The 26,737-nt window shown below is 44.6% G+C and overlaps 1 protein-coding gene across 1 annotated transcript in view; it reads left to right on the top strand.

Moving 5' to 3' along the window:
* Positions 1–26,737, top strand: part of nrxn3b (neurexin 3b) — a gene marked incomplete at both ends in the record, with an annotated part of 330,758 nt that overhangs the window by 137,579 nt on the left and 166,442 nt on the right. The window contains 4 exon segments of the mRNA XM_080514353.1: positions 1,183–1,451; positions 2,283–2,473; positions 3,956–4,129; positions 7,411–7,530. Of these exon segments, the coding sequence (XP_080370479.1) occupies positions 1,183–1,451; positions 2,283–2,473; positions 3,956–4,129; positions 7,411–7,530 (754 nt within the window).

Below are 26,737 nucleotides of genomic sequence, written 5' to 3'. Positions count from 1 at the left end.
TCTTCTGCAGTGGCTCCTTGAAGCTGTCAGAATATGTAACGTAATGGAACATTTGTTTTTAATGTTCCATTACGGGGAAAAAGGGAAACGTAGTAAAAAAATTAATAAATAAAAAATTGTACAAATAAAATACAAAATTACCAGGATTGCTAAAACTTTTCTAACCGTTCGTAAACACAACAGTTAAAAATACTTTAAGAGCGAAAGGGGTTAAAATAGCCAAGATGCAAAAAAAATATATATAAATACCGAAATATAATTACCTCTGAGGTCTTCAGGAAGAGGTTTCCTCGGTGTTCCCAGAGTCAGGAGAAACAAAGTGAAGCAGCTTTTAGTTCCTATCCCATGCAGACACTCACTGCTCTTAAATCAGGCCTTAAAACACTATTAGTTTCTCAGACTTTCCATTAAACAATAGATATTACTTCTTTTATCACCTCTACCTTTTACTTGTAGTCTCCTTTTTTATGCCTTTCTCAATTACCTTGCTTTAATGTATTTCTTTTATGGCTCCGTGAAACACTGTGAATGTCCTTTAGTGTGAATGGTGCTATAGCCAGTATGTCACAGTGCTGGATGTGCAGTTATCAGTATAGACTCTCGTCATGGAGCCTCGATGCCATCTAAAACATTTACGATGCAGGACTTTAAACCCTTTGAATGGCTTTCTGAGAACAGCGTCCGGCACCTCGCCGAGCTGACCCGAGGTTTAACTCTCCGAGTCAGGCGTCTGCTTCCCTCATCCTGCATGTCCGGCTTTGTTTCCGAGGTCCGGATTCTGTCGCGACGTCTCCTGGAAAAAAGAATTGCCTCTCTTGTGTCTCAATCTTCCTTAGGTTGAAGATGTCACGCTTCAATCCGCTCTGAACTCGTGTCAGATTGCGATCTCAAGGCCTGCATTGTGTTAATAATAAATCCAAAATCCCAGAATATACAAAGAATCTTAAAAAAAATCTGTTCAATAGATCATCTTGAAATGCCCTCGGGTTGCGAGGACTTGCTGGGCTGCATGATTTAGATGCTCCAACACACCGAATAGACGAACAGAAAATCTCTGCAAACGCCTGATAAATACTGCAGGAGACAAAACTTGGAGAACAAAGTTAGAAGCGTAGTCCACGGATCATCGATAACACCGCCGTCTCTTTAAATGCCTGTCCTCCCCCCCCCACCCCCCCCCAGAGCCTCAAGTTCAATGGTATGCAGTACATCGACATGTGCAAGAACGGGGACATCGACTTCTGCGAGCTCAACGCCCGCTTCGGCATGCGCTTCATCATCGCAGACCCGGTGACCTTTAAGACCAAGAGCAGCTACCTGGGCCTGGCCACGCTGCAGGCCTACACCACCATGCATCTCTTCTTTCAGTTCAAGACCACCTCGCCCGACGGTTTCATCATTTTCAACAGCGGAGACGGGAACGACTTCATCGCCGTGGAGCTGGTCAAAGGGTGAGTGGAGATGAAGGTGTCGTGGGCTTGTCTGTTTCAATCAGCAGCTGGAGGCAGGAGATGAATAATTCATTTAAAACTGCAGTGTATTGAAAAGGGAGATCCTGCGGATGTCATTTCCAAAGACAGACAGTATCAGTGCAGTCAATAAAAAAAACGACGATATATTATTAGATTCTGGTTTCTTGAGGAATTCTGAATTTATTAGTAAGCCATAAAATTGATCTCTGGTCTCTGTCGCAACTTTAAGAAGCTTTTCGCAGCATAAATATAGTAATGCAGCAGATACGATTGCCCTCTGGGTCATCGCTTAAGGCCAGGTTTAAAAAATGAAACAAAAAAACAAAAACACACTGCTTTTTTTGTGTTTTCATTTCAGACAAGTTTCACATTTACACTGCAGCATTTTCAAAACAATGTCTGTTCATACAGAAATGGCCAAAAAAACGCCAAAAACAATGTCGTTAGTATATTGGGCCACTAGTAGGTGCTGGTGGTTGTTTTTGTAATGAAACCACACATGCACGCACGCACGCGCAGAGAACAATACGTTATGAACATGAACAATGCTCTCCACGGAGATGGAACCCAAGCGTTTCCAGAATGTTGCGTTTTCCCCCCGTTGTCAAAAAAGTTCCACCTCGGGAGCCGTTGTCGGGTAAAACAGATGCTCAAAATGCTCATAAGTCTTGCATTTCATCTTTAAAATGTGGTCGTGTAAACAGCACTGTATTCGTCAGAGCTGATAAATCTGGCGAGATGAGACTAAATGTGCCACACAAAAAAAAATACAAGTGGTGATGAGTTTTTGTGCGGCTGCTCCTCCGTCAGGTTCATCCACTACGTGTTCGACCTGGGCAACGGGCCCAGCCTGTTGAAGGGCAACAGCGACAACCAGCTGAACGACAACCAGTGGCACAACGTGGTCATCACGCGAGATGCTTCCAACACGCACACGCTCAAAGTGGACACCAAATCTGTCACCCAGAACGTCAACGGAGCAAAGAACCTCGACCTCAAAGGTACAGTGTGTTTGAATATATCTGTTTTGGTTGTTGGTGGTGAGATCTAACCTCAGTCTGGATGTCAGAGTTTTTGGTACAATTTATACTAACAGACTACGCATGTATATACCCGAGGTGTCATGTTATGCTGATGATATCCAACTCTTCCTATAATTTTTCATCACATCTGTTAGTCTCTGATTTATTTTCATTGCTGTAATGTTTGTTGGTGAGAAAGATTGCTTACGAAACCTTTTGGCTTCTTTCCTCTCCTGCACAGTCAGGTTTTATTTTGGTATAATCCTGTATTATATTCTTATTTTGTGCCATTTAAAAAAAAAAAAAGAAAACATGGGTTTGACACAAATTGGGCAGATGGACTCAGAGTGGTGACCTTTAAGCAGTGGGATTTATACACCAGGCATTTTCCTGTATTTTATAGTGTATTATAATGCTATAAGATTAGCCTTTTTGAATAATTCAGGAAACATCAATTTTGGAAATACTACATATTTGTTTAGGCTTTATGATAACTAGTTTGTTTAGAGTGAACATGTTAACAGATACTTTGAATTAAATATATCGCTGAAGTGTTCTTTTTGCTACAGAACATTATACTTTGATTGATCACTTAAGGTTGCATTATTTGTGATAAGACAAAACAATCCCACACTTAGTTAAACTTTTTTTTTACCCTCAAACATGAAACACAACAGTCTGGAACCAGCCTATTGGATAAGCAGCATACAGTGATTTTTCATACGGTGCTGTCGCTGAAGACGAGTCGGAAGATTGTGGGAGTTCAACAGTGCATATTAATGGTTCTGTACAACGGGCAAATAATCAGGAAGGTGAACACCATCTGTTCCGACGTGCTGAGTTTCAGTTTTTGCCTTCTGGCTTTCGACTCAATCTTCCTAAACACAAAACATAGTTTCAAATTACTTAGAACTTGTGAAGTTATCTGTCCATGGAGAAAGTAAATTCGACTTGATAAGACATCTTGAAATGACTATTTTTTTTATCTAGTTTTGAGATTATACTGTGAAATCAACGACTAAAAATAAGTAAACAACTTTTAAAACAAGCCACATTATTTATCATGTCTAAAACTAAGATTTTAAGCCAAATAGTCTGTAATGTAAAAGCTCTCCTTCATCCCTAAAGCCATGTCCCTTCTGAATACAGGATCTAATATGATATTATGTGGCAGTCAGGTAGGCAGGAACTTATAATATTAACTACTATGCTGATTATTGTATTTACAGTTCTATTTAGTCGCTACTACTGATGTTTCAGCACACTGTATTGTCCCTCCCTCTTGCATTTTTAAATGTTGTATATCATGTATGTATCTATGCGTTGTTTATGTTTTATACGTCGCTGCAACACTATTTGCCCCACGGAGACGCAACTAAACTGAAGCGTATGGAACTGCTGGGTGGAAAGTGACTGATGGTCGGACCGGTCAACCTTTTCTTCATCTCTCCGTCCCGTCAGGCGACCTGTTCGTGGGAGGTTTGGGCCCCAACATGTACCAGAATCTCCCCAAGCTGGTGGTTTCTCGGGAGGGCTTCCAGGGCTGCCTGGCCTCGGTTGACCTCAACGGCCGCCTGCCAGACCTCATCAATGATGCCCTTTTCCGCAGCGGGCAGATTGAGCGCGGCTGCGAAGGTACAGATGGCCCGTAGCGCACGAGAATCATGACCTGACGTGTGAGATTTATTAGGCTAATTAGAAGGTGCTTCAGCAGCTCCTAAAGCCTTTTTTTTTTTTTTTTTCTTCTGCCACTGTTAATTCTTATTTTCATTTTCTTTGCCAGGCATTTGTCACAGTGTAAGATAATACTTTAAATATGTTAAGTGCAGTTTAATATCACTGGAGGTTCTTAAACCTCAGCAACAAGATTAAGAAGGATCAGGAAATCAACTTTATAAAATACGATATTTTAAACTAGTATTCAAGGTAATGCAGGTGAAAAGCTATCCACACTTTCATCTTCCTTTTTGATCTCTTTCATCTCATATTCCAGGGAAATATGTTGATTTTTACAAGAAATAATCACTCCTTAATGCCTGTACTATGGCTTTATAGTGACTTCTGGCCACATTTTATGTTTTTCATACACACATTTGCTCCAATGCATGATTATTTCCTGTGCATGAGGCAAGCTTCACATTATTCCTCTAGAGGGCAGCAGAAGATTAGAAAAAAGTTTACCACCACTGCAATGACTTGAGAACAACTACACATAAAATAAATATATGCATATAAATAAATAAGCCAATGTTGGTGTTAATAAAGGAGCCTGACAGACAAACCTTCAGCCGGTAGTGTCACCAAAGTTGCTGAAAAAGTTGTACAAAGTTTTCAGAACACTAACAATGCTGGTCCCTCAACTAACCTTTACTCTTGTTTTCCCGCTCTGCTCTGTTCTTGTTTATTTTCTTTCGGCGCTAACAAAGTTGGTTTCACCAAAGCCGACCTGCAAGGTAGAGGGTTGAACTCCGCCTCTCGGAGGCCTGCTCGCCTGAAAGTCTGCTGTGTGCAATGCATCGTGGGTGTCACCATGGCGATAGCGTGTCCCTCCCCCTCCCCCCGAGCCCCACGGCAGCGGGCGACATGCTCTCTGAGAAGGGAAAAAAAATAAAACAAAAGTAGAACAATTAACAAGAGAATTCTGCAAGAAAATATGATTAATATTTTCACACTGAAGCGATACAACAGTGTTATTTCATTACAGGTTCGCTCAAATATGTCAGTTTGTAGATTGGATGCGGGCAAAACTGGAATAATCAATTATAGATTGGAGTCGAGACTCGAGTTAAAAGCAGGTAAACATATGAAGTAAGTAAGCAAACACGGTTTGAAGGAGCGCAGTGTCCCTGAATAATAATAAAAAACAAAAAAAACAAGACGTGACAGTAGAAAGAGACTGTCAACCCACATCTGAATGCTGCAAATGTGCTGCTGAGGAGTCAGGCTGTGCTCTTTGTGTCTCATTTTTCTATCGAGAAAAACAAAAAACTAAAACTAAAAAAAAAAAAAATGCCTTTTCGCTGCTTCGCTTAGATGAATGTTTTCTTTTTTTCTTTTTGTCAAGAGAGCAAACAGTTAAAAGCAACAAAACAAAACTGAAATCCTTTAATAAAAGAGCACCATCCTGTGCAAACATACATTGTGTCCAGACAAAGCTCGGGGACGCCTGGTTGAACACCCTTACCGTGCATTACACAGTAAATGCACTTTCAGCCGGCTCTTGTTTTCCACTTTAGATGTCTCTTATCAACATTGGTCTTGCACCGGACACTTGCTCCTAAACTCTGTTTACTTGCATTTGTCTGCCATGTATTTGGACAGTTTCCTTTTCTTTGATTTGAGCTTTTTATTTGGCGATCAGGAGGGTTACTGCTGAGGTTGTTTTTTTGTTTTTTTTCTCCCCCCCCCCCCCAACTCTTTGTCTGTTCTGTCCGGACTCTCGTTGGTTGGTTGGTTTGGGGGGGGGGGGGGGTTGTTTGTTGATCTCGTTATCTCTGCCGTGCGCTTGTCCTTATCTGCATTCCCTCTCAGTATTCAAAAGTGTGAAGCTATGTGTGGCGTAGAGGAATAGCAAACACACATCCAGTTTGACTTTGAATACCCTCTTCCACTTTCCTGTCTGACTCTGAAGTGCATACACGGGGATATGCGCTGCGTGTTCTCCGACTGCGTTTTATGTTCCTTTTCTCCTCTTCATGAATTCTGTCTGTCTAGTGTATCTAGTGTTCACCGTGCATCCTCACCGCAAATATTTACACAGAGAATTATCGGGTGCCTTCTTCTGTGCAGTTGTATTTAAATGGGTATTTATTTTTATTTTTGCCGTCGTTAAAAGGTCCCCCTTTATTTAAATGTCTCGTCTTGCTTGTCCACAGAGGGAATGCAGCGTGATAAGTTTTACTCTGATAAAACTTTTTTTGGAAACATGTTGGAATGACTATTCAGGCCCCCGCTCACGTGACAACGTCTTCAAGTGAAAACGCAGAAGCGCCGCTTGTGTTTTGGAGGTCTGTTTCCACGACGACGGGGCTCAGAACCACCGGGAACGCGGCTTTCTCGAAACGGCCTCGCCAACGGTGGAACTTTTCGCCAACGCTCCGACTCCATCGTCGTGTACACGGTGGAAAGCGCAACTTTTTTTTTAGTCAGTAGTTCTTCTGCACACATTGTAGATGGGCAATAATAACAATGGCGGCCTCTAGAGTCACCCGTAACAACAATCCCAACTTGATCGTCTGTCCATACGAATGCCTGTATACTCGTCGTTGCTGATTTTTTTTTTTTTAGCGTGTTTATTATCTTTTATTATAAAAATGAACAACAGCAGCCACTAGTGGCCGTACATGCTAACTACATTATATTCAGTGTTTTTGCTGTTGCTTGCTAAACAGACACACAGAAATGATGCGTTTTCACTCGAAACGTTGTCGCGCAAACGGGGCCTGAGAAAAACCTGCATGCCAGTCCGCTGACACGCACACGCTTGAAAAGAAGGAAATGATGGGATGTTGACAGTGCCGTCGCAGCAGCCTCGCCGGGGGGGGGGGGGGGGGTCCAGCTCATCTGCTGAAGCCTTGTCTTCAATGCAGATTACATTCAAATTAACGTCCCGCACAGCAGATTTTATCGTAATGAACGTCCTAATGATGCGTGTTGGCGAGCCTGTGACAGTTTTCAGGTGTTGTATTACACGCCGGGCTTCCCGCGGTGGCACTGTTGACTCCTTGTTCTTTCTTCGAGGCCCACATGATGCACACTTGTCTTTGCAGAGTTTGTGCATGTTTTATGCATTGAATTGTGTCCACAGCAGTTGTGATTGTTGCTTGACTGTACACTTGTGATGCACTCTCTCTCTCCCATTTTTTTTATTATTTCCTCCCTCCCTCTCGCCTTTTTTTTTTTTTTTTAACCACCAGGACCAAGTACGACCTGCCAGGAGGACTCGTGTGCCAACATGGGCGTGTGCATCCAGCAGTGGGAGAACTTCACGTGCGACTGCTCCATGACGTCGTACACGGGGACGCACTGCAACGACCGTGAGTGCTTTTTCCTCTAGAAGTCCCACGCCTGTGTGAAAGGAGCACTCCGCAGCTTTCTGGCCGGGAAAGCGAATTTATCAGTTACAGTACAGAAGGAACTGAGGTTGTGTTCACACCTGGTCATGGGTTTGACTTGATCGCTGTGTTTTCGGTGTTCGATTCTGGTGTTCCACTTGCAGCCATCTGAATCGCAGTTTGCTTTAGACACAAATATCCTATGAGGACACACTTCTCAGTCGGAGCTCCTGTGATTTTTTTCTTCCCTTGAAGTCTAAACATAGTGTGATTTAGATATATACCAAACAAAGTATGTGGCAGGCATCAGATATGAGATACTGCATAGATATTGGTGATTCCACCATGAAAACTCACTACCCAGTTGCTCAAAGCCATTATAATTGGTTTCATGTTGAGATTGTAGTCATTTTTGGTAATAATTGTTTGCTTTTGTGAAAATGGAGACATTTTCATTACGTATAGACGCGACAGAGTCAAACTTTAAGGTTTGAATTCCAAGGTTATTATTGCACAATTTTACCAGTCCAGCCTCCTCAAAATGAAACTGGACTGCATGTGGCCCGTGAACGAGATGGTATCTGATACCCCTGGCTCAGCGAAATGTTCGATTGTTGAACAGGATTTGTGACGTGTGTAAAGAGCCACCAGGGGGGCGATACAGCAATTACAACTTCACAATTGAAAAGCATTTGCAGCCTCTTACAAAGGACATCGGGCAAGTGTGACCACATCCTGTAAGGCACTTCTACGCTCTTCTGGAGGAGTCGGAGAGACTCACCAAAGATTTCTGAGGAGACGGTATATGTGTTGCGGAGAGTCCGCTTAAAGAAAGTGTAACACCCAATGTTGTTGAAGCCGGCACATCAGTTTAAGGCTGCACTTCCACACTCTTTCAAAAAGACTAAATCGGTGTGGAGTTCTGCTTTAACACGTGAGCAGGCACACGTAATCGCACCAAACTGCCATATCACACCTATATTAAATAGCCCTGCAGTGCCATAGAGTGACCCACAAAAAGAAACCCCTTTTCTTTTCTTTCTTTTTTTTTACTGAGAGCATGCAGTCATTTTACACTCATTAGAGGCTGCCGGCACACACAGGCACCTGCACCTATTTTGAGGACACCCATGAACCTTTGCCACCCTCCTCTGTGCAGCACCGAGCGCCACATCCTCAAGGACTCCCAGGCTGTTTCACTTGTGCTTATTAAGCCTTTCCCAGATCTGCTGCATGAAAGCGGTGCCGAAAGTGCCGCGTGATCTCTCAAATGAAGTAGCCGTGAGTCGTCGGCAATTGTCGAGTTCTTTTTTTTTTTCTTCTTCTGCATTGCAGACAATTTGTCGTAACAGGTTTGCTCGATGTTGCAAAGCTTTCCCCCGTTCCGGGCGCCGTCCTGAGTGGGTGCTGCTGCCGACGATGTGTGAAATGTCCACTTCTGCCTCAATCGCCTTTTCATAAACGTCCCACAGATAGTGGCTCGTAGAAGTGCGTACGTGTGTGTGTGTGTGCGTGCACAGGACTCTCTTACCCCCCCCCCCGTGACGACAGGGGACTTCCTTTTCAGTAATCACGGCTGGCGGTCTTTCATTTAGAGTTTAATAGTGGGGCCATGCTGCTGCCAGGACAGACTAATGAGGTGCTGGAAGCTGTTATCTGTGAGCATCCTCCTAATCATCCAGACCTGTCTGATGTCCGACCCGGCCGCTGTGTATGACTTCATATCCCCCCCCCCCCCTTCATTCTGTTCCTGTTTGCTATGGCGACCTCTCACTTTCCGCTCTTTCTTCCCTCGCAGTGATCACATGCTGCTTTCTTCCCCATGCTGGGTGGAGAACTCCAGTTCTCACTCCGTGATGGGAGCTGTGTGTTTGTGTGTTAATTAGTGGTAAGAAGTGATTAATTCACTCCCCGGTGCTGTGGCATGGGATGAAGGAGATCCCATTGATTTCACATCGACATAATTCTTGTTGAGATAGTTGCTTATTTTACACGTCTTTGGCATCGCGGGTGAGTTCTCCTGCGTCGGCTGTTGGCGATGGATGCTCCCCTTTTCATTGACTGAGCCCTCAACTCAACTGTGTTGCTCTCGGAATTTTGACGTGGGTTTTCTTTCCTGTCTGTTTTTTTTTTTCCACTCAGTTGTTATTCTCCATTTTAATGAAGGGAGGAAGGGGGGGGGGGGGCGAGAGGTGAGCAGGTGTTTCAGTCCGGGGAAAGTCTTCACCGCATCCAAGACTCGTGTTTACATTTCACCAAGTGCACTCCTGAGCCGACGTGACACCGTCTGCGCCAGATAAGAGGTTGAGTTCACGTCTCCTGGCTTGACTCCAGCTCTTCTGATGTTGACTCTGATGACAGCCTCTGCTCCTCTGGGGGTCTCGCCGGCTCGCCAGTGTCGCCTCACGGCCACCAGGTGGCAGTAAAACCACAAGCAAGGGGCCTCAACTCGACTCCCTCCAAACCTGGAGAAAATGAAACGCAATCCCCCCCCCCCCCCAGCATGAAATCAGCTTTCCTCTGATTTTCTTCTCCCCTCTTCCCTCCATTTTTACATATCCCCCCCCCCTTCCCCCCACACACCCCCTCCAATGACTGCAGTTATTGATCACAGAGATATAATATTATAATAATGTGCCATCTCCTGAAAAATGCACATTTGAGTAATAATACAGTTCAGTCACATTGTGTTAGTTGAGTTTTTTTTTGTTTTTTTTTAATAGCTTGATAAAACAAAACAGTTGAACAAAATGTTTGCCGTTTATTCAGTGAGCATTGAGAGAGACAGTTTCTCATTAACAATGTGGGAGTGTAGCCCCCCCCCCCTGCAGCCCCCCCCCCCCCCCTCTTCTGATAGCTGGCAGCAAATATCAGTAATTGTCCGCTTCTCCGACCGCCGCCTCTGCCCATTGTCCAAACAGAGGCGAAAAAACTTGAACAAAGTAAAGTGAAAAGCGAGCCGCTGGAGAAATCCGGCTTTGTCGCCTGTCAGCGTCGCGGCTCTGCACTTCCCCCTCCGCGATGCCAAAGGGCCTCCAGGTGGCGGAGGAGAAGATGAGGAGGAACACGAAACGCCTCGACGGGCGAGAGCTATCAGCGCCGCTGCCATTTGTTTGTGGCGTTAGCACCTGCAGCCCGCTGCACACCTCCAACGTGCGGGAACAAGACAGGCGGGGGAATTTGCACCATGCAGGCCATTTGCAGAGCCACTCAGACAATCTCGAAGTACACGTCGTGCTTTTTTTTTTTTTTTTTTTATAAATAATGGGGGTGAGGGGTGAAGTCTTTTTTTTTTTTTTTGGAGCATTTTTCAGCTGCTTGGTTCTGACTCAGTGCTTTTGTAATACTCATTTCCATCTTCCTGTCTTCTTGTATCCACCCCCCCCCACACCCCCCCCTTTTTTTTTTTTTTCCCCCCTCCTCATCCTCCTGTTTCCTGAGCGGGACCTCTCCCTGTCAGGATCCATGAGTGCTGCAGAGTTTCATTTTAAATCCAAGGACACGAGTGCTCTGGGCCAAGCAAGAAGAGCAGTCGGACACTCCTCTTCCACATCCAGAGCAATTACTCAAGTTACGTAATAGAATTATCTCTGCAAAGGTCGCTGCATTGTTCCACAGTCAGGGACGTTGTAAACAAACTGGGAAGAAGAAAAAAAAAAAAAAAAAACCCACAGTGATGGGAGGGAGGGGAAGGAGGCTGCTGCGAAGCCGCACATCAGTTTGACGCTGCTGTCCGTAATTGCACAGATGGATTTGGCGATGCTTTTTTTTTCTGTCGACACGATGAACCCTTCTGCTTTACCAAGTGTCCTTCATTTATTAGTCAAGACGCACTCAGAGGACTTGCAACCGTATCCGGCGAACTACTTACGTAAACCACTAAACTGCAACGCCAATATTTAAAAAAAGAATAATAATATTAATAATAATCAAGGGATTTACCGCCTTGTGGTCATCTCTCCTCTGCAGGGAAAACAACGGGGATGGGGTGGGCTGTTTTTCCTCTGGTCTGCGAGTGAATCCACAGTGATGGTGGTTTCCTCACTATTAACTGTAGAAATCAGCCACACAGTGGAAACAAACTACGTGTAGATATGAGAGCGATTGTCTCGAGCACGGGAGGAGATTTCATTGGAGCGTTGAATATTTCAACCTACTGCAGCCTCTGCAGTGTTTCGCGAGCTGATGCGGGCTGTGATTGGTTTACTGACTATAAAAATACAAGCGTGGCACGGTTTGAGACCGGCCGCCATTTATTTATGTATCTACTATCGTGCTTCACTCACCTTAGGCTTGTTGAGCCTTGAGCTTTATAACGAGGTGAATCTGATCTGGAACCAGTTAGCAGGAGGGAAACACAACTTCAACTCCTTCTATTCAGGAACGTTGTAATTAGTGTAGTGCAATTTGCAAAATATTAACGGTCTAAACTAAGAGTGTATGATGTTGGGGAAGGGGAATTACCTGAAGGTCCTCTTTACTCTTTATCTTTTGTTCCGCCCAGTCTTGATTGTGGGACGGTACAGAGAGCGAAAAATAACGAATCAAGCTTTAATAACACAATGTCAGTTTCCAAACAATGAATGCTGCAACTTGAGAACCGACATGTTATCACACAATACCAAGTTTTCTGATATTATGGGCGATAATTGCAGCATATTGTATGCTTGCGTATTGGTGGAAGTGAAAATCTGAGTGACTTTGAATGGCGTGTTGATGGCATGGCAGCTGCTGCCATTGTTGTGTGATTGTGTGCAAACAGGTGACTGTGATCCTAAATGTAAAGCATGTTGAAACTGCTCAAGTGCTTAAATGAGCCACACAAGTAAAGCCTATTAACCATTTGTTTGCCTTTCCTGGATCACTGAATCACCATTTTTCATGAAAGTCCTTTCTCAGTTCAGTCACATTATTCATGATGTTGTAAACCAGAATAGACTTTTCTACAACAGTGGGGGAGGAAAGAAGTCACTATCAAACTTACAATACCTTTCAGAATACTCCTTAAAGTCATCACTATTGGGGGTGAAGGGATTTAAATCGACAACAGTGTCGAAAACTTTCCCCGACTTTACTTCCCCGGTTCCCTTCCTGCAGAAACGGACAAGTTATTCTTCTGCATTTCAAAGTCTCTTTTGGCGAAAGAGGGCTCATAAAGTGGAGCATAGCGATATGAGAACATTTGCCTATAAATACCACAGGTAGATCAGAAATGGGCCAAAAGAGTTCCACAGAGAATGATTTGTCCTCGGGGCTCAACCTATCCCAAAAGCACACTTTGATAGGATCCCGCTCTACTCGTCGAGATAATCATGCGATCCGGAAGGGTCTGTGTGACAGAGGGAGATCACCTGATCTGATCGGGGGTGCTGGGAGGCTGGAACGTCACTCTGAAGGTTTGACAGCCGCCTGCAGGGCCGTCGTGTTTTGGACTGTACAAGTCGCTCGCGGGGAGCGTCGTCGTACAGCTGTGGCTCCGGGGGGGAAAAAGTGTAATTGCTCAGCGTTAGGCTCTCTCGAATTGCCGGGAATGCATATGTGGAACCATAAAGTTCTAATCTCTCTATCTATCTATCTCCTCTCCCTGTTTGTATGACGTCTGTATTACATCCACTGTATTAGACCCCAGAACTGCATGTGCAGCCCTCAGGACTTGGGGGGGGTCTAACGAGCCGCCTCGCCATTGGCTGATCAGGCTAATGATGCTTGCCCAGCACTGCATCATGTCACTGTGATAAGGACTGGATGTCGCTTGTGTCAATCGATGTGTCACCGCCACGCTCAGAGCCGCGGTATAATTGGATGTACGCGGCGCTCTGGAGCCCAAAACGCCCCGAGGCCAGAAGGGAAGTGCAAGTTAAAACGGTTAAAAAAGACGGAGAGGAAGAGTGTGGAGCTGTTGCTCCTCTCGAGTGTTAGGCAACGGGTGCGTTTAAATAAATACGTCCTTTCTTCCATAGTCTTGGATCATTCACTTTCTTTATGGCGTGTCTATATACAGCGTCCGCTGTGAAGGTTGACTTTTGTGGCATGTGTCTGCGATTCCTCCTGGAATGTTGTCGTCGTTTCTCCTTGAGGTTTAGTCGACCTGTCGATGGCGTTTCCTTTTTTTTTGAGTTGGAAAGCACGGCTGCAGATTTTTCAAATGTACCTCCTGAATGACGTCAGTAGTGCTACATTATCTTTTTTTTGATGACGCAGAGCATCTTGATTTTGTTTTTCACCGTCCTGGAAGTCCAGATCACATCCCGCCGAGTGATCTCCGCCCCCGACACCAGCTTTGTGTGGCGTCGTGTGATTTTCGCAAGCAGTTTGCATTTTCTTCCACAACCAGCAGCGTTGTTTTTGTTTGGTTTGTTTGGGTTTTTGACATACTTTCAAAAATTCTCTGGAAGTGTGTGTACGTGTGTGTGCTTTTATGAGGAACCGGCAACCTTTGCTTTTGCAAAATGTTAGCGAACACTGGCATTCGTAAATGTATGGCTCACTTCTTTGTTTTATATCAATTTTTCCCACATCAGTTCACGGATTAATTTCACTGATTTGTCAGGGTTCAGATCGCGGATGATTGAAGCTGATGAACTGGGTCAGATCAGTCGGTGATTGGGACTGAATGCTGGTTGTCAGGAAATCACTGCGGATTCTGTCATCAACTTCAGTTGATGCGTGACGCTAGTGAATTACAGGAACGCTCCAGTGACTGTACAAGCGGCTCTTAGTGTTTGTGGCTTCATTATTGCCGGTTGTGTTTTTTGTTGCAGCGGATAGACGTCAACCTTTGTTAACGGGCTGGAAACCGCAAACCTGACTGTACCAATTAAAGGAGATACCAGTGAGGCACTGTTTCCATTCTGGCTGATTTTGATAGCAGGCGAGAAGCAAAAAGAAAATCAAAAACAACAACAACCTCAGCCTTATGAATCCCCTTTTTTGAAACAATCCAGAAGCAGTCTGTGAATTTTGGTTCGGTGCATCGGAAGTCACCGTGCAACAGCGTGCATAATACACGAACAGGTCGGTGTTCTCGTCAAAACCAAAATAAATAAACGGCCGATTCTTCAACGCAAAAGACACTTGATGGTTAACGGCATCACATTGCAGTTATTGCGCCCAGGGAGCGATGCTGAAGTTCTCCCAGCGCGATAATTAAAATCACAACTTCGACTGCTGTCTGCCGGATACGCAGTGCAGCTCTGCAAGCCCTCCTCCACCGGCGAGTGAGAGAGATGTTGTGAGGGAACGAACGGGGGGGGGGATGATTGAGTTGAACACATTACAGACAGTTACGATGAGGGGCATCCATCTGTTTTGGAGCCAGGCGGGTAACCTTGAGGCTGTCGGAGCGTTCCCAGCACCACCGCCCTGGCCCTCGCAGGCTGAGAGCCCCGGCCACAGACACATCCATCAACATGTGTTCCCAGACACATTTTAGGAGCGCAGGCAACACATACAAATCACCCAATCAATACCTCCAACGCCCCGCCTGAACTACAGGGTTCTGGGCAGGAGCCTGTCCGGAGTAAGTGCGGCTGACGCACACGTTTTTTTTGCATCTGCGATCTATGTCTTTCTGCTGCAGTCTGCCTTTAATACATTTAATACTGCCTTAACGTTTATAAAGCTGTTTATAAAGGGTTTCTTTATTAGCTTTATTAATGGTGTCTTCTTTTCCTCGAGGATAAAGTCATTTGGGTGTTTGGTGGACTGGCGTCGCTTCAGCTTTGCACAGTTTCAAACTTTCATTCTCTGGTTTTTCGCCACTAAAGATGCATTAACGTCGTCCACTGCTTCTTTGAAGGCACATTCTTCTGTATGCAACTTTTATGGCGCACACTTTTTTTTCCTTAATGACCAATTCATCTTGCACTTTATCCTGACGTGTCGCCATTCTTCTGCCGCTCCATATAATTTTAATGTAAATGCTTAAACTGAGCAGTTTTGCGACATGCATTAATGAAATGCTGACTCGCTTGTTTTTAAGACATTTAAAGAAAAACGATATACCCTTTAAAACTGGGGTGTCATACAGCTTTATTTCAGAGACGGTATACAGCCTGATTTCATCTTGAGTGGGCCAAACCGGCAAAACAGTGCCAAAACATGAGCAATCAGAAATTTCTCACATCAGCCCAAGGTTGACCTGGACTCACAGAAATTTGATTAAAATCCGTCATGTAGTTTCGACGTAATACTTAAAAGCCTATAAAATGAAATCCTGATCCGAATCACGTCCAAAATGTAATGAATCCTCGACGGCCTGATCTAATCTATCTGTGGTGGAAATCCCAACAAAATAGTTTTGACGTAATCTTGCTAACAGACATACAAACAGATAAACATACGGCAATGATTGGCAGCTGTAATAACCTTAATATTTTTCTTTTTGCAATAACTAATGAAAATTACTACAATCTCAATGTAAAGCCAATTTTAATGCAGTTTAATGTGATTTAAACCCACATCAGTTGGTTAATTCACATTTAAAAACACTATATTAATTGCAAAAACACATTGAAATGATGTATCCAGTGAAATTGCTGTTGAATTCGCACACAATGTCTTAGGTGTTCTTTCAACAGTAGATGTTCCAACATTTTTTCCAGTTTCCATCGCCGTTGCATTTTTTTATTAGCACACGCGGGTTGTTTCACTCACAGCATAAATCAAATCAATCTTTATTTATATAGCACTTTTTATACATTGAAGTAACACAAAGTGCTTTAACAAGAATTAAAAACAGTGCCAAGATAAAATAGATCAATAAAAAGCAGATGAACACACACGCACACATGCAGACACGCACCATAAGTGAAGACATGCCTAGTGATATGGAGAGTCTATTATAAATGTGGCATCTTGTGCAGCCTTCCTTGAGTACCTCCTCACATATCATCTCGTGTACTGGTGAGTCTTAGTTCATGCATGTGGCAACGCGTACCTCAAGCTGAATCCTGCTTTCTATAGTCGGAAACACCCGTCGGGATCCACAAATGGCTCCCGGTGAGCTTCTCTTATGGACGCTCTCCACTCGGCACTTGTCCAACGTGGCGGCCGGTTTTGAAAGGCCACACGTGCCCAAGTCCTTTGTCATTGGCAGATAGCGTTCCCCACTCTGCGCTGGATTGCACCAGTGAATTACATACAATAACACCCGTCCCCCCACAACTCCACAACACCAATTTAGATGCACATGAATCAAAAAAGCAAGGTGGATTGGTCTCATTCGAGGCCTCTATTGTTCTCGTTGTATCCCCCCCACCCGTGTGCCTGCCTTTTGTCTCTCAGCACAGAGGCCGATACAGTAGGCAGCCATCACCGGTTAGGTAGCTAAACCTCTCAGAGCGGACGACAAAGGATGAAGCTCTCCTCTCCACAGCACTCACAGGACGGCACTTCATCAGGGGCGAGGAGTGGCCCTGTCGAGCCGTTTGTGTTCCTTTTAAATCAGAAGACAATCCGACCGTGTGTCCGACTGGATTTAAACAAGTAGCCGCGGTCATACGGCACATCTGAAGTGTACTGACAGCCAGGAAAGTTTCGTGTTTTTTTCCCTTGTAAGTGTCCATCCTATCTTCTAGCACACGGTAGTTCAGGCTTGTTTTCTCGAGCCCTCCAGGTACACCCAGGACTCGTCGCCAGTCTTTAATCAGTCAGCCAAAACACAACCAGATCTTAATGATAAATAATCATTCACACTTGCAATTCCAAAGGTGGTGATTATTATGAGGACGTGGGAGTCGTTGAGATGGAGGTGGTGGTGTGGGGGGGGGGGGGGGGGGAGACGGTGGAAGTAACAAGCTCTGAGTGACAGAATGACTATTTTACAATCGTGTTCGGTGAGTGTAGCGCGGAAGAGAAAGTGAGCAGAAAAGGAAATTGGACAAAACTGTCGTTCAGATTTGTAGATTGGGTCATTTTGACATCGTCGGGAGAATGTCAGTGATAAAGAAACTAAAGCTGCCGAAGTGTGCAAGTGGTGCTTGTGAATGAACAGGGACATGGAATCGAAGATCGTCCTCATTGAAATTACACTCTGGTTTAATTTGTACTTTTCAATTATGTCTGCTGGCAAATGTATTTCAACTTTTTTTTTTTTTTTTTAAATATCATCTTTAGTGGCTGCAATGACTGAGAACTCATGTGGATCTTCTGGTAGCGTGGGATTTATTGATTTATTGCCCAGTTTACTTCAGCCGTTTTAAACCATCCACATACAGCAAGTGACAGATTTACCCTTTTGCACGCTGCAAACACACGTGACCTCTTCATCCCTCTAACTTCCTGTTATCTCGGTTCGTATTTAGACTTTATAGCTTTGACCTCAGTGAAGTCAGGCTTTTCTTCCACTGAAGTTGTCATGGTGAGGTTAGTTTTGGATCAAACGACTGTGGGAGGAAGAAGTCTGGGGAAAAAAAGACAGGGGAAAAAAATGCATTAAATTGAATTCATTGCTAAAGCAAAAGAACATAAATTCCAAACATGAAAGGGTTCCCTGTAAAACACTGCCACACCTGACATCCAGGCTGAGTCACCCTTGTCTTAGTAATGACAGGACCAGGGGTCATAAAGCGTAGGGTTACAGTATTTCCCAGCTTGATTAACTACGATTTCCTCATCCGCGATGGGACTGAGTGAAAACTGCTACAAACGAAATGTCATCTCATGTTTATCCGTAAAAAGATGAAAGTGACGAGATCAAATACTTCCTCTGGTTTGTCATTCGTGTTTGAGCACGTGTATACGGGACTGGGATTTTGTCGGCGCGTTCGTTGATTCCGATTCAAACAATCTCAAGGATTCTTGCATGTTGGTGGAATCTGTCATCTTTTAAACTTTAATAGAAATGCGGAGAAAAGCTTGTACAAGGGATCTTATCGGGTTCAGATGGAAAGCTGTTTGTCTGTACCCAACTTCCCCCTGAAAGAACAATAAATACAAAAATACATAAGCTTATATATGAGACGCTACTGTGATTATGATATTGGCTCGTCTGAATTGCGGGCAGTTTAGAAGCAAGCTGGTTATTTTACGGTGCGTCACCTCCGTTAGCTTCAGCAGCTTTCTTCGGGAACATGTACACTCTCAAAAGTCGGAAGGCGGCACCGAAACTGGGTTGACGCTTCTTATCAGCACGTGGAACCTAAACGGGTTAGTCATGAATCAATTCCTTCACAGTTGCTCGGTTAACATTACCTTCCTCAGACGCCTGGAACAGCCACCTGACACGCGTCTCTTTTCGCATGATGTCTGACATTTCCGTTCCATCATACAGTAGGTATTAAGAGCAGTCGTCATCTTTCTCCGTATCTTCTGGGAGGAAACATTAGAGGGAAGAAATAAAAGTGCACTTGTTGCCGTCTCGCAGCCTGTAATTCTATCCATCAGAGATCTCAGTGAAGGAAACCTGCGGCGTATCCGAGGGTCGTCGAGCAGCACGCCATCACACTTATTCCTCATCGTGTCAAGTGATCGTTTTGTAAGGTGAGGGCACTTTGAAGGTAATTACCAGTGACATATGTTTCTGAAGAAATTGGACAGTCCAGTCAGCTGTTATGCAGAGACCCACTCGGGTTGGCCGAGGGAGAATCGTCGTCGTATTTCGGCGACACTCCTCGTCCACAGCGACGCTGAAATAACGGGATGCAATGTAGTTGTAGTCAATACGAGGCAAAATGGGCTTCGAGCTGTTGAGGTGAATTGTCTTGGACTTTTGAGCAGTAATGGTTAAAAGTGGTGTTTTGAGGCTCGATTTCTTATTTAATATTAACTTTCCATCGGGTTATATGGGACATGTGGATGGGGAGGTGGAGCAAGACATTCACTGACTTGTAGGAATTCAAAGACTTGCATGTAGCGATGGAACAAACCAACTAAAGTCTTTGCATTATTGGAAAAGGCCAAAGCAACATGTGAAAACACACATGCACATGGAGAACATGCAGTCTCTGCACAAATTGTTGTAGTACTCAAGTATAGTACTCCCAAGAGTGGTCTTGGTTTCTTAGCCCCTGAAAGTCCTGGTCTTGACTTAAGTCTCGGATTAGGTCTTGACCGCGAGATACTTAAAACTCAAGTACACCCCTTTCAAACTGTGGAAATGACAGTCACGGGCATTCATTGCAGTAGTCGAGACTATCTCAGCATGCTAAAATGAGATAAACCAGCCTCAGAAAGTTCCTATGCGTACTCTCCTGGCGCTCTTTTCATTGAGGACACCCACCCCTTTATTTGTGTCCCAAACAAGTGCAAAAAAAAAAAAAAATACAGAAGTGAGATAAGACACCTGTACACTGCATTAAAACGTTGATTAAAGCAGAAACTTGACAATGTACTTGACACTAAATGGTTACCTCATATATTGTCAACCTCTCCATCACATTTCTCTTTCCACCTTCACAGCCCTTCTGCGATTCCTTTTTTTTTTTTTTTTTTTTCCCACACACATGCACCTATATGTATGTGATTATTGTGTCAGCAGCTTCCCAGTTCATCACTTAGCCCCCCACAGATGGCACTCCCAGACTTTCACGGTAGATTGTACTAACATGCCTTTGGTGTTCCTCTGGATTTCCCACCTGCCTCTATAGGAGCCGTCGAGGCAGCAGCGCCGATTTGCTTATAGTCGTCTGATTTGCAGACGAATTCACTACATCTCAAGCAATCGACTGAATAGATTGTCCCCAGAAGAACTCGGCGCACTGTACAGGTCCAAACATTTTTGCATCCGTCAGGATTTGGGATAAATGTGTTTAGAATCCTGCCAGATTTTTGTGCCTGACGCGCACCTCCAAATGATTATGAGACTTTTTTTTTTTTTTTAATAGCTTTATGCCATGGATGTAAAAGCCTTTCATGTGATCAAAATAATCACCTTCTCACCCAAGTGGCTCATCTTTTGCCTGCTCAAATGAAATATGGCATAAAAAAAAAAAAAAGCCAGCTCTCTCAAGGTCGTCATTGATATTTATTACAAAATGGCCTGGATGAATAATAACTCTGGTTTGCTCAAGGGTTGTTGATTAAATTCACGGGACACCCACTCTTGCACACAGTAGTAGAGCCTGATCCTTTTTGTTGTTTTTTTTAAATTTGAATAAAATATTTTTCTCCATCAACTGTCTCTGAACCACTTAAGGTCATAGAAACGGGGTAAAATGTTAACTCTAACCACTAAAACTCAAGGGGCACTTTGAGATAGGTTGCAAAAGCATTGTTCACGTTGCATGAACGTCTGTAGACCAAGTCGAGCATGCTGCATGTGGATCCGTGTGTGTGACAGCTGGAAAAGGGCTCTGCTGGCTCCACTGACAAGCCGGCACATAATTTACAAGCAACCTCTCACATCGGCTCCCGGAGTGGCTGCACCTTTCCCACTTCCTATAGCTCCCCCCCCCCCCCCCCTCTCACTCGCGCACAAAGTAGGACACCGATGCCATTTAGATTAGCATCCCATGTGACCAATGCTGACACGAATTTGCCGGCTGACAAGGGACCCAATTACAGCAGAGGGCTGATCGTACACGGGCCCGCCGTTTCAAAATCGCCTCCCTGGGCGTCAAAGCAGCGAGCGGGAAAGAAAAAAAAAAGTATAATACTGGACGTGTCGCGTGTGTGCGTATTGTTGTGACTGCAGCTCTCGCGTAACTGTGTCACTGTCTGTTCGCGTCTTTGGGGACGAGGCCGGGGATCGACTCCGAGGTCAAACGCGTCACTGTAAGCGTGAAGGTGATGCGAACTGACTGCTGTCAGTCTCACGTCGTCCGTCACAAGTGGAGACATGAATCACACGTGGACGTACTGATTTTTTGAGTGGCAGCCTGATACCCGCACGGCCCTTCAGTTAATCTGAACGCAAATACAGTGCGGTGTTGTATTATGCTGGGCGATATGCTACGTGCTGGTCTATGCAATGCTATGGGTGTGATGTGCTGTGTGATGTTATGCTATATGATGCTATGCTATGCTATAAATATGCTATGGGTAGTATTTGGTATGCCATGGTGCGATATATATTTCATTGCATGGTGTTTTTTGAATTTGGAGTCTGGGTATGAGCATATACAGCATAGTGTGTCTATGTTATTACGTCAAACTCTTTCAAAACAACTTCTAATATACTCTATTGTAGATTCGTGTATGATAATGGTTGGCATCAAATTAGATCTTAACATGTTGTTTTAGTTCATGTCATGAAATAAATATATAGTACTTTATAGTCCAACTTTATTAATTTATTGTGCTGTATTGAATTGTTTATGCCGTTATTATATTCTCTTCTAAGATTTGCTCATATTCTGCTGCAATACAGTGTCATGGTGACATGGTAAAAAAAAAAAAAAACCCGAAAAAAACGACAACATTAATTACGGGTTAACGTTTGACAACAGCAGAAAACACGAGGCACATTGTTCCTCTGAACGGCACCGCTGCGCTTTACGTGGCATATTTATAACAACGGAGCCTCGTGCACTAAAACTGAGCACTCTTGGTTAAATTTTCAAATGTTAATCCCTGCTGCTAAAAAGCACAGCCTCGATATAATGAGCAATTTGCAAAGGTCAGGATGATGCAGTGCAGAGTGAGCAAGTAATGCATCACACAAGACACATTACACAGGCGTGGGCTTTGGAATATATCATTTTATTTCACGTCACTCCAGCTATAAGTCTTTTTTTTTTTTTTTTTTTTTTCCAGTTTGACAGCTATCTTAACTGAGCCTGGCTCGGCGGATTGATCGGCAGGCCTTAAAACAGGAGACAGATAAAGACTCTCCACTTCCTGTGGTGACATAATCGATGGTAATCAATCTTCCCCTCGCGTGCAAACGTGTCGAGTTCGCCGCCTGATTTGGACTCTCGGGCGCCTTGTTGCTCCCCCCCGTCACGCCTGCTTCCGTCACGCCTGCTTTTTCGGCTCACTCGCGTTTCGTTTGTCGCCGTGGATTTCACGGGACGCCGTCCGTGCCCACGTTAAGCAGCCGTGCAGTCTCTCCTTTTTTTCTCGGGCTATTTTCAAACCTTGTTACCTATCAAAGTGCGCTCTCCGCTCTGCCCCACTTCTCCAAACGCCTCTGCGGCAACGTTGAACCCCTTGCTCTGCAAGTACTGCTTGCCGTCCCCGCTTCTTTCTCCTCTGCCTGCACTACTTTTTTTTTTTTTTTTTTTTTTTAAGCTTTGGCGAATCGAACCTCCTCCTCCTCCTCCACTGAAACGTCCGCCACGATAACGGCCTCTCCCGTCGGTGGGGTAATGCTTTTGAAAGGCTCTGCGTGCATGTTCCAGGCAGGGCTCGGAGGAACACATGGGGATGTCATGCGGGCCGTCTTGGCACGAGACGGAACGCCTGAGACTGCCAGAAAACTCCCCGAGCCAATCCGCCTGCTCCGGACCACGTTTTTGATTTGAATGACAATTTTACCCCCCCAAAGATAAAAAAACGTGGACGGTAACATACTTTTTACTTTGCTGGTTTAGTGGCCGCTTCCCCCCCCCCTTTTTTTTTTTTTTTTTATTATTCGCCATGTAGTGTGTGGCGAATGCATATGTGTCAGTGCGACTGGCCCCGGGGCCTTTTGCCAGCCCATTACTCCCTCGCTGTTTCCCGCCCGTGTGTGTGCGCGAGTGGGCTGTGTACTCGGGCCTCACTGATTGTTTCTCCGTCGTAGGGACCCTCATTACTGCCCCCACACTGTCACTGGCATCTGCTTGCCTCCCTCCCTCCATCCCTCCCTCTGTTGTTTTTTTTCCTCCTCCTCCTCCTCCTCCTCCTGCAGTGGGATCCTCGCAGGCCCCGTGCTGCCTCTGACATGCGATGAGAAAGGAGACGAAGATTTGGAAAGCACATAAAGAGGCGAGACATGAAGGAAGAGAGGGAACATAAATTGAGGGAGGTGGGAACCCGCGAGGCTCCTGGCAGGGGCCGTGCAGACCTCCAATGAGAGCTCTGTGAGTCTTTGGACTCGGAGCGGCCCTGTAGCCTCGGCTTGACCCTTTTCCAGGCAGGTACGCTTGCGTCCAGGCGTCCCCCGTGAGAGATATGCAGCTTCTTCATCTTTTTATATGTTTGTTGTTTTTTTTCCCCCCACAAACAATGTTGTTGTGTGGCGCAGTGTGCAGGGAAAGGAAAGGGAGGTCGGAGCTTAAAGGGAGAGGAAATCTGTGTGAGGGAGAGGCGGACAAAGAGAGAGCATAATGAGTGTCTCAAAATTAGCCTGACTCACCCACAGAAAAACAGCAGTATGTGTAACTAATGATTTGTTCCAGTAAAGCCCAGTGAAGGGGGGGAACAGGAAAAGGGCACAAGAGACAGGGAAAAAAAAGGAAGGAAGAGGGAGGATTGAAGAGAAGACTTTTCTTACAGCACAAATTGGAAAGGCAGCTCTTTCTTCTGGTCTCTGTTATTAGAGATTACTGGGACGGGCAGGCACTTGGAGGCATCGCTTCTACTGTGAAGACCCTGGATCCACGCTCAGCCTCTCTTTACTCACAAGCACTTTACACCCATTAGCATGACTGCGATTCGTTGAACGAAGCCGAGAGAAGAGTTAAGCAAGTGCAAATGGAGCCTTGCAAATTCACAACGTTTTCAGACAGAAATCAACAGACAGAATCAAACATGCATTGATTGCTCCGTTAAAATGTTGCTTGAGTTAAGCATGAGTTTCACTCGAAAGCAAGGAGAGGTTACAGCTCTGTCTTACTCGGGCCTCATTTACACAGTGTTTCAAGCGAAAATCGATTGTTTCTACTAGCTTGAAAAGTTTCCTATTTACACAGCAATGTTCTGAAATTGTTTCCACGTACGCATCAGTTTTACGCTGAAAACGACGCAGCCACTAGTGGGTGCTGTCGACTGGTTTTTGTCATGGTGCACACGTGCAGCTGCAGCATTTCTAAAAAAGTTTCAACTTCTGCGTCGTTTTCACAAAGTTTTCAGTGGCGCCGGATTCCCCCCCCCCCCCATTTCTTTCCGGAAGCATTTGAAGGGAAAACAAAACTTCTCCCTGTGGTAGAAACAATTGAAGAGGATGGTTATGTAGACCGTCGTCTATTCCCCGCTGGCCGCCAGCAGTTGTATGTTGTGCCAAGACACGTGTATTTAAAAAAAAAAAAAACATAGTTTACTGTGCTTTTAGGCCGTTGGAGACAAACTCGTGAATTATGAATTCGGCATTGCACAATGTTCCCTCACATGTACACGTCCCACAATGTTCACATTTTACTTTTTCATGCTCTTTTTTTTTTTTCCCCGCGAACATCTGCCCCTGAACCGTCGTACCGGAGCGTCCTACTTTAAACACCAGGCTCCTTAAACTTACGACAAGATAATTATTTAATGACCTTGAGGGAGGGAAGCCGTCCATTATCGTACCGCCGGCCCGTCTTCGCTTTCCGCTGCGTTCAACGCAGCGCCGGTGTTGGTCTGTTTAACTTGGTCTAATTCTTCAGAGACGGAAAATGAAAGTGATTAGGCTTCCCTTGAGATTTTTTTCTTTCCTCCTTCATTTGCAAAAATACAAACCCTCCAGGTCTTTTTTTTTTTTTTTTTTTTTTATTCAAATATCTACTTCTATCAGCAGCCACTTGCACCCTTTGAATCTGTGAGGGAATAATTGATAAGCAGCCCGGGTGAATGCACTACATTTGCTGTTAAATCGCAGTTTTATCATAATCATCGCTGTACAGTAGCCCAATCATCGAATGCTGCAGAAGCTTCTTCTTTTTTTTTTTTTTCACATATTGCGTGCACGCACAACTCATTATTATTTTTTCTTAAAGCAAAAAAAAAAAAAAAAAAAAAAGTTGATGTGTTCATCCCGCCTGTCATCCCACATGCACACACACTTTTTATTTGTGTGACAGGAGATCAATGTTTTATCTCCTGTAAATGACGAGCTCCCCGCTGTTAGCGCGGTGATGCACGCCTGTGGTAATGCGGCTTGTCAGAGTTGCATTGATTAGTACGTCTCGGGCTCTGAGGAGGATCGAGGATGATGGCTGCTATTAGCTGTGAAAGCGCTCATTAAATTATAAAGGAGAGAGGGGGGGGGGGGCGGAGGAATAAAAGGTGATGTGGAGAGAGGTTGAGGTCACGCCGTGGTCCCACTTTATGACAAAGTTACGTAATCAAAGTGGCCCGAGAGACCTCGGAGTTCAAACATTAATGATCTGATGAGTGACATGAATCACTGAATTTTTGCACATGTTTTAAAAACGGTGGCACTAGAAATGCCGTTAATTCACATCTTTAATGCAGGGCGTTATGGAAGGTCGCTTTTGAATCTCTACACATTATTTAGAGCAGTGTTTTTCAACCGCTGTGCCGCGGCACACTGGTGTTCTGCGAGATCTGGTCAGGTGAGCCGTGGGAATTTGTCCAATTTCACATTTTCTCTAAAAAAAACATTTGCTCTCACACAGCCGCTGTCAGCTGTGAGAGCAGTGTGCAGAGTAATCTTGTATAAATACTGTGGCGAGCGCCGCGGAAAAATTGGATCTGAGTCGAGATTCTTTTCTGCCAGCTGATCACCAGAGGCTTTTATTTTGATATGAACACACGCAACCGGAACTTCATAACAGGATGACACTCCACACAACACATTTCTCACTCATGGTTGCACACCAACATCCAACAAACCAAACTAGACGGAATAATGAACTATCTGAACCGAGGAACAAAAACACAAATCAACACACACAATAACCCTCGATAACCTCCAGCAACACATAACCTGAACTCCCATCATGCCCTGCGGCGACCAACTCCCTGATCGCTACAATACTCTTCACCACTAGAGGGCAGCACAGAACTTTGCCGGTGAAATCGAAACTGAAAGACGTCAGTGTGGTTAATCTCCACCTCCTGCTACCATCTTGTATCAAAGTACTGTGTCAGTGACAGTGATGGAGAAGTTTTTGAAAAGGAAGAATGTGAACCAGGATCTCAGCTCTTCATCCATCAGGTCCAGGTTTCACACTGAGGGAGTCACAATTAAAAAAAAAAAGAAATTGGGAAATACTTTTCTGTATTTATTTGATTCCTGTTGATAAAACTTTGACGAGAATGACTTTATATTGTTAATAGAGGCTACAGAGTTTCACATTTTAACATTTTCGGGTGGTGGTGGTGTGCCTCCAGATTTTTCCAAAGAAAAAAGTGTGTCTTGGCTCAAAAAGGTTGAAAAACACTG

Source organism: Blennius ocellaris (assembly GCF_963422515.1).
Source record: "Blennius ocellaris genome assembly, chromosome: 18".
Classification (NCBI taxonomy): domain Eukaryota; kingdom Metazoa; phylum Chordata; class Actinopteri; order Blenniiformes; family Blenniidae; genus Blennius; species Blennius ocellaris.
The sequence above is the reverse complement of the archived record's forward strand: the minus strand, read 5'-3'. Positions and strand labels throughout refer to the sequence as shown.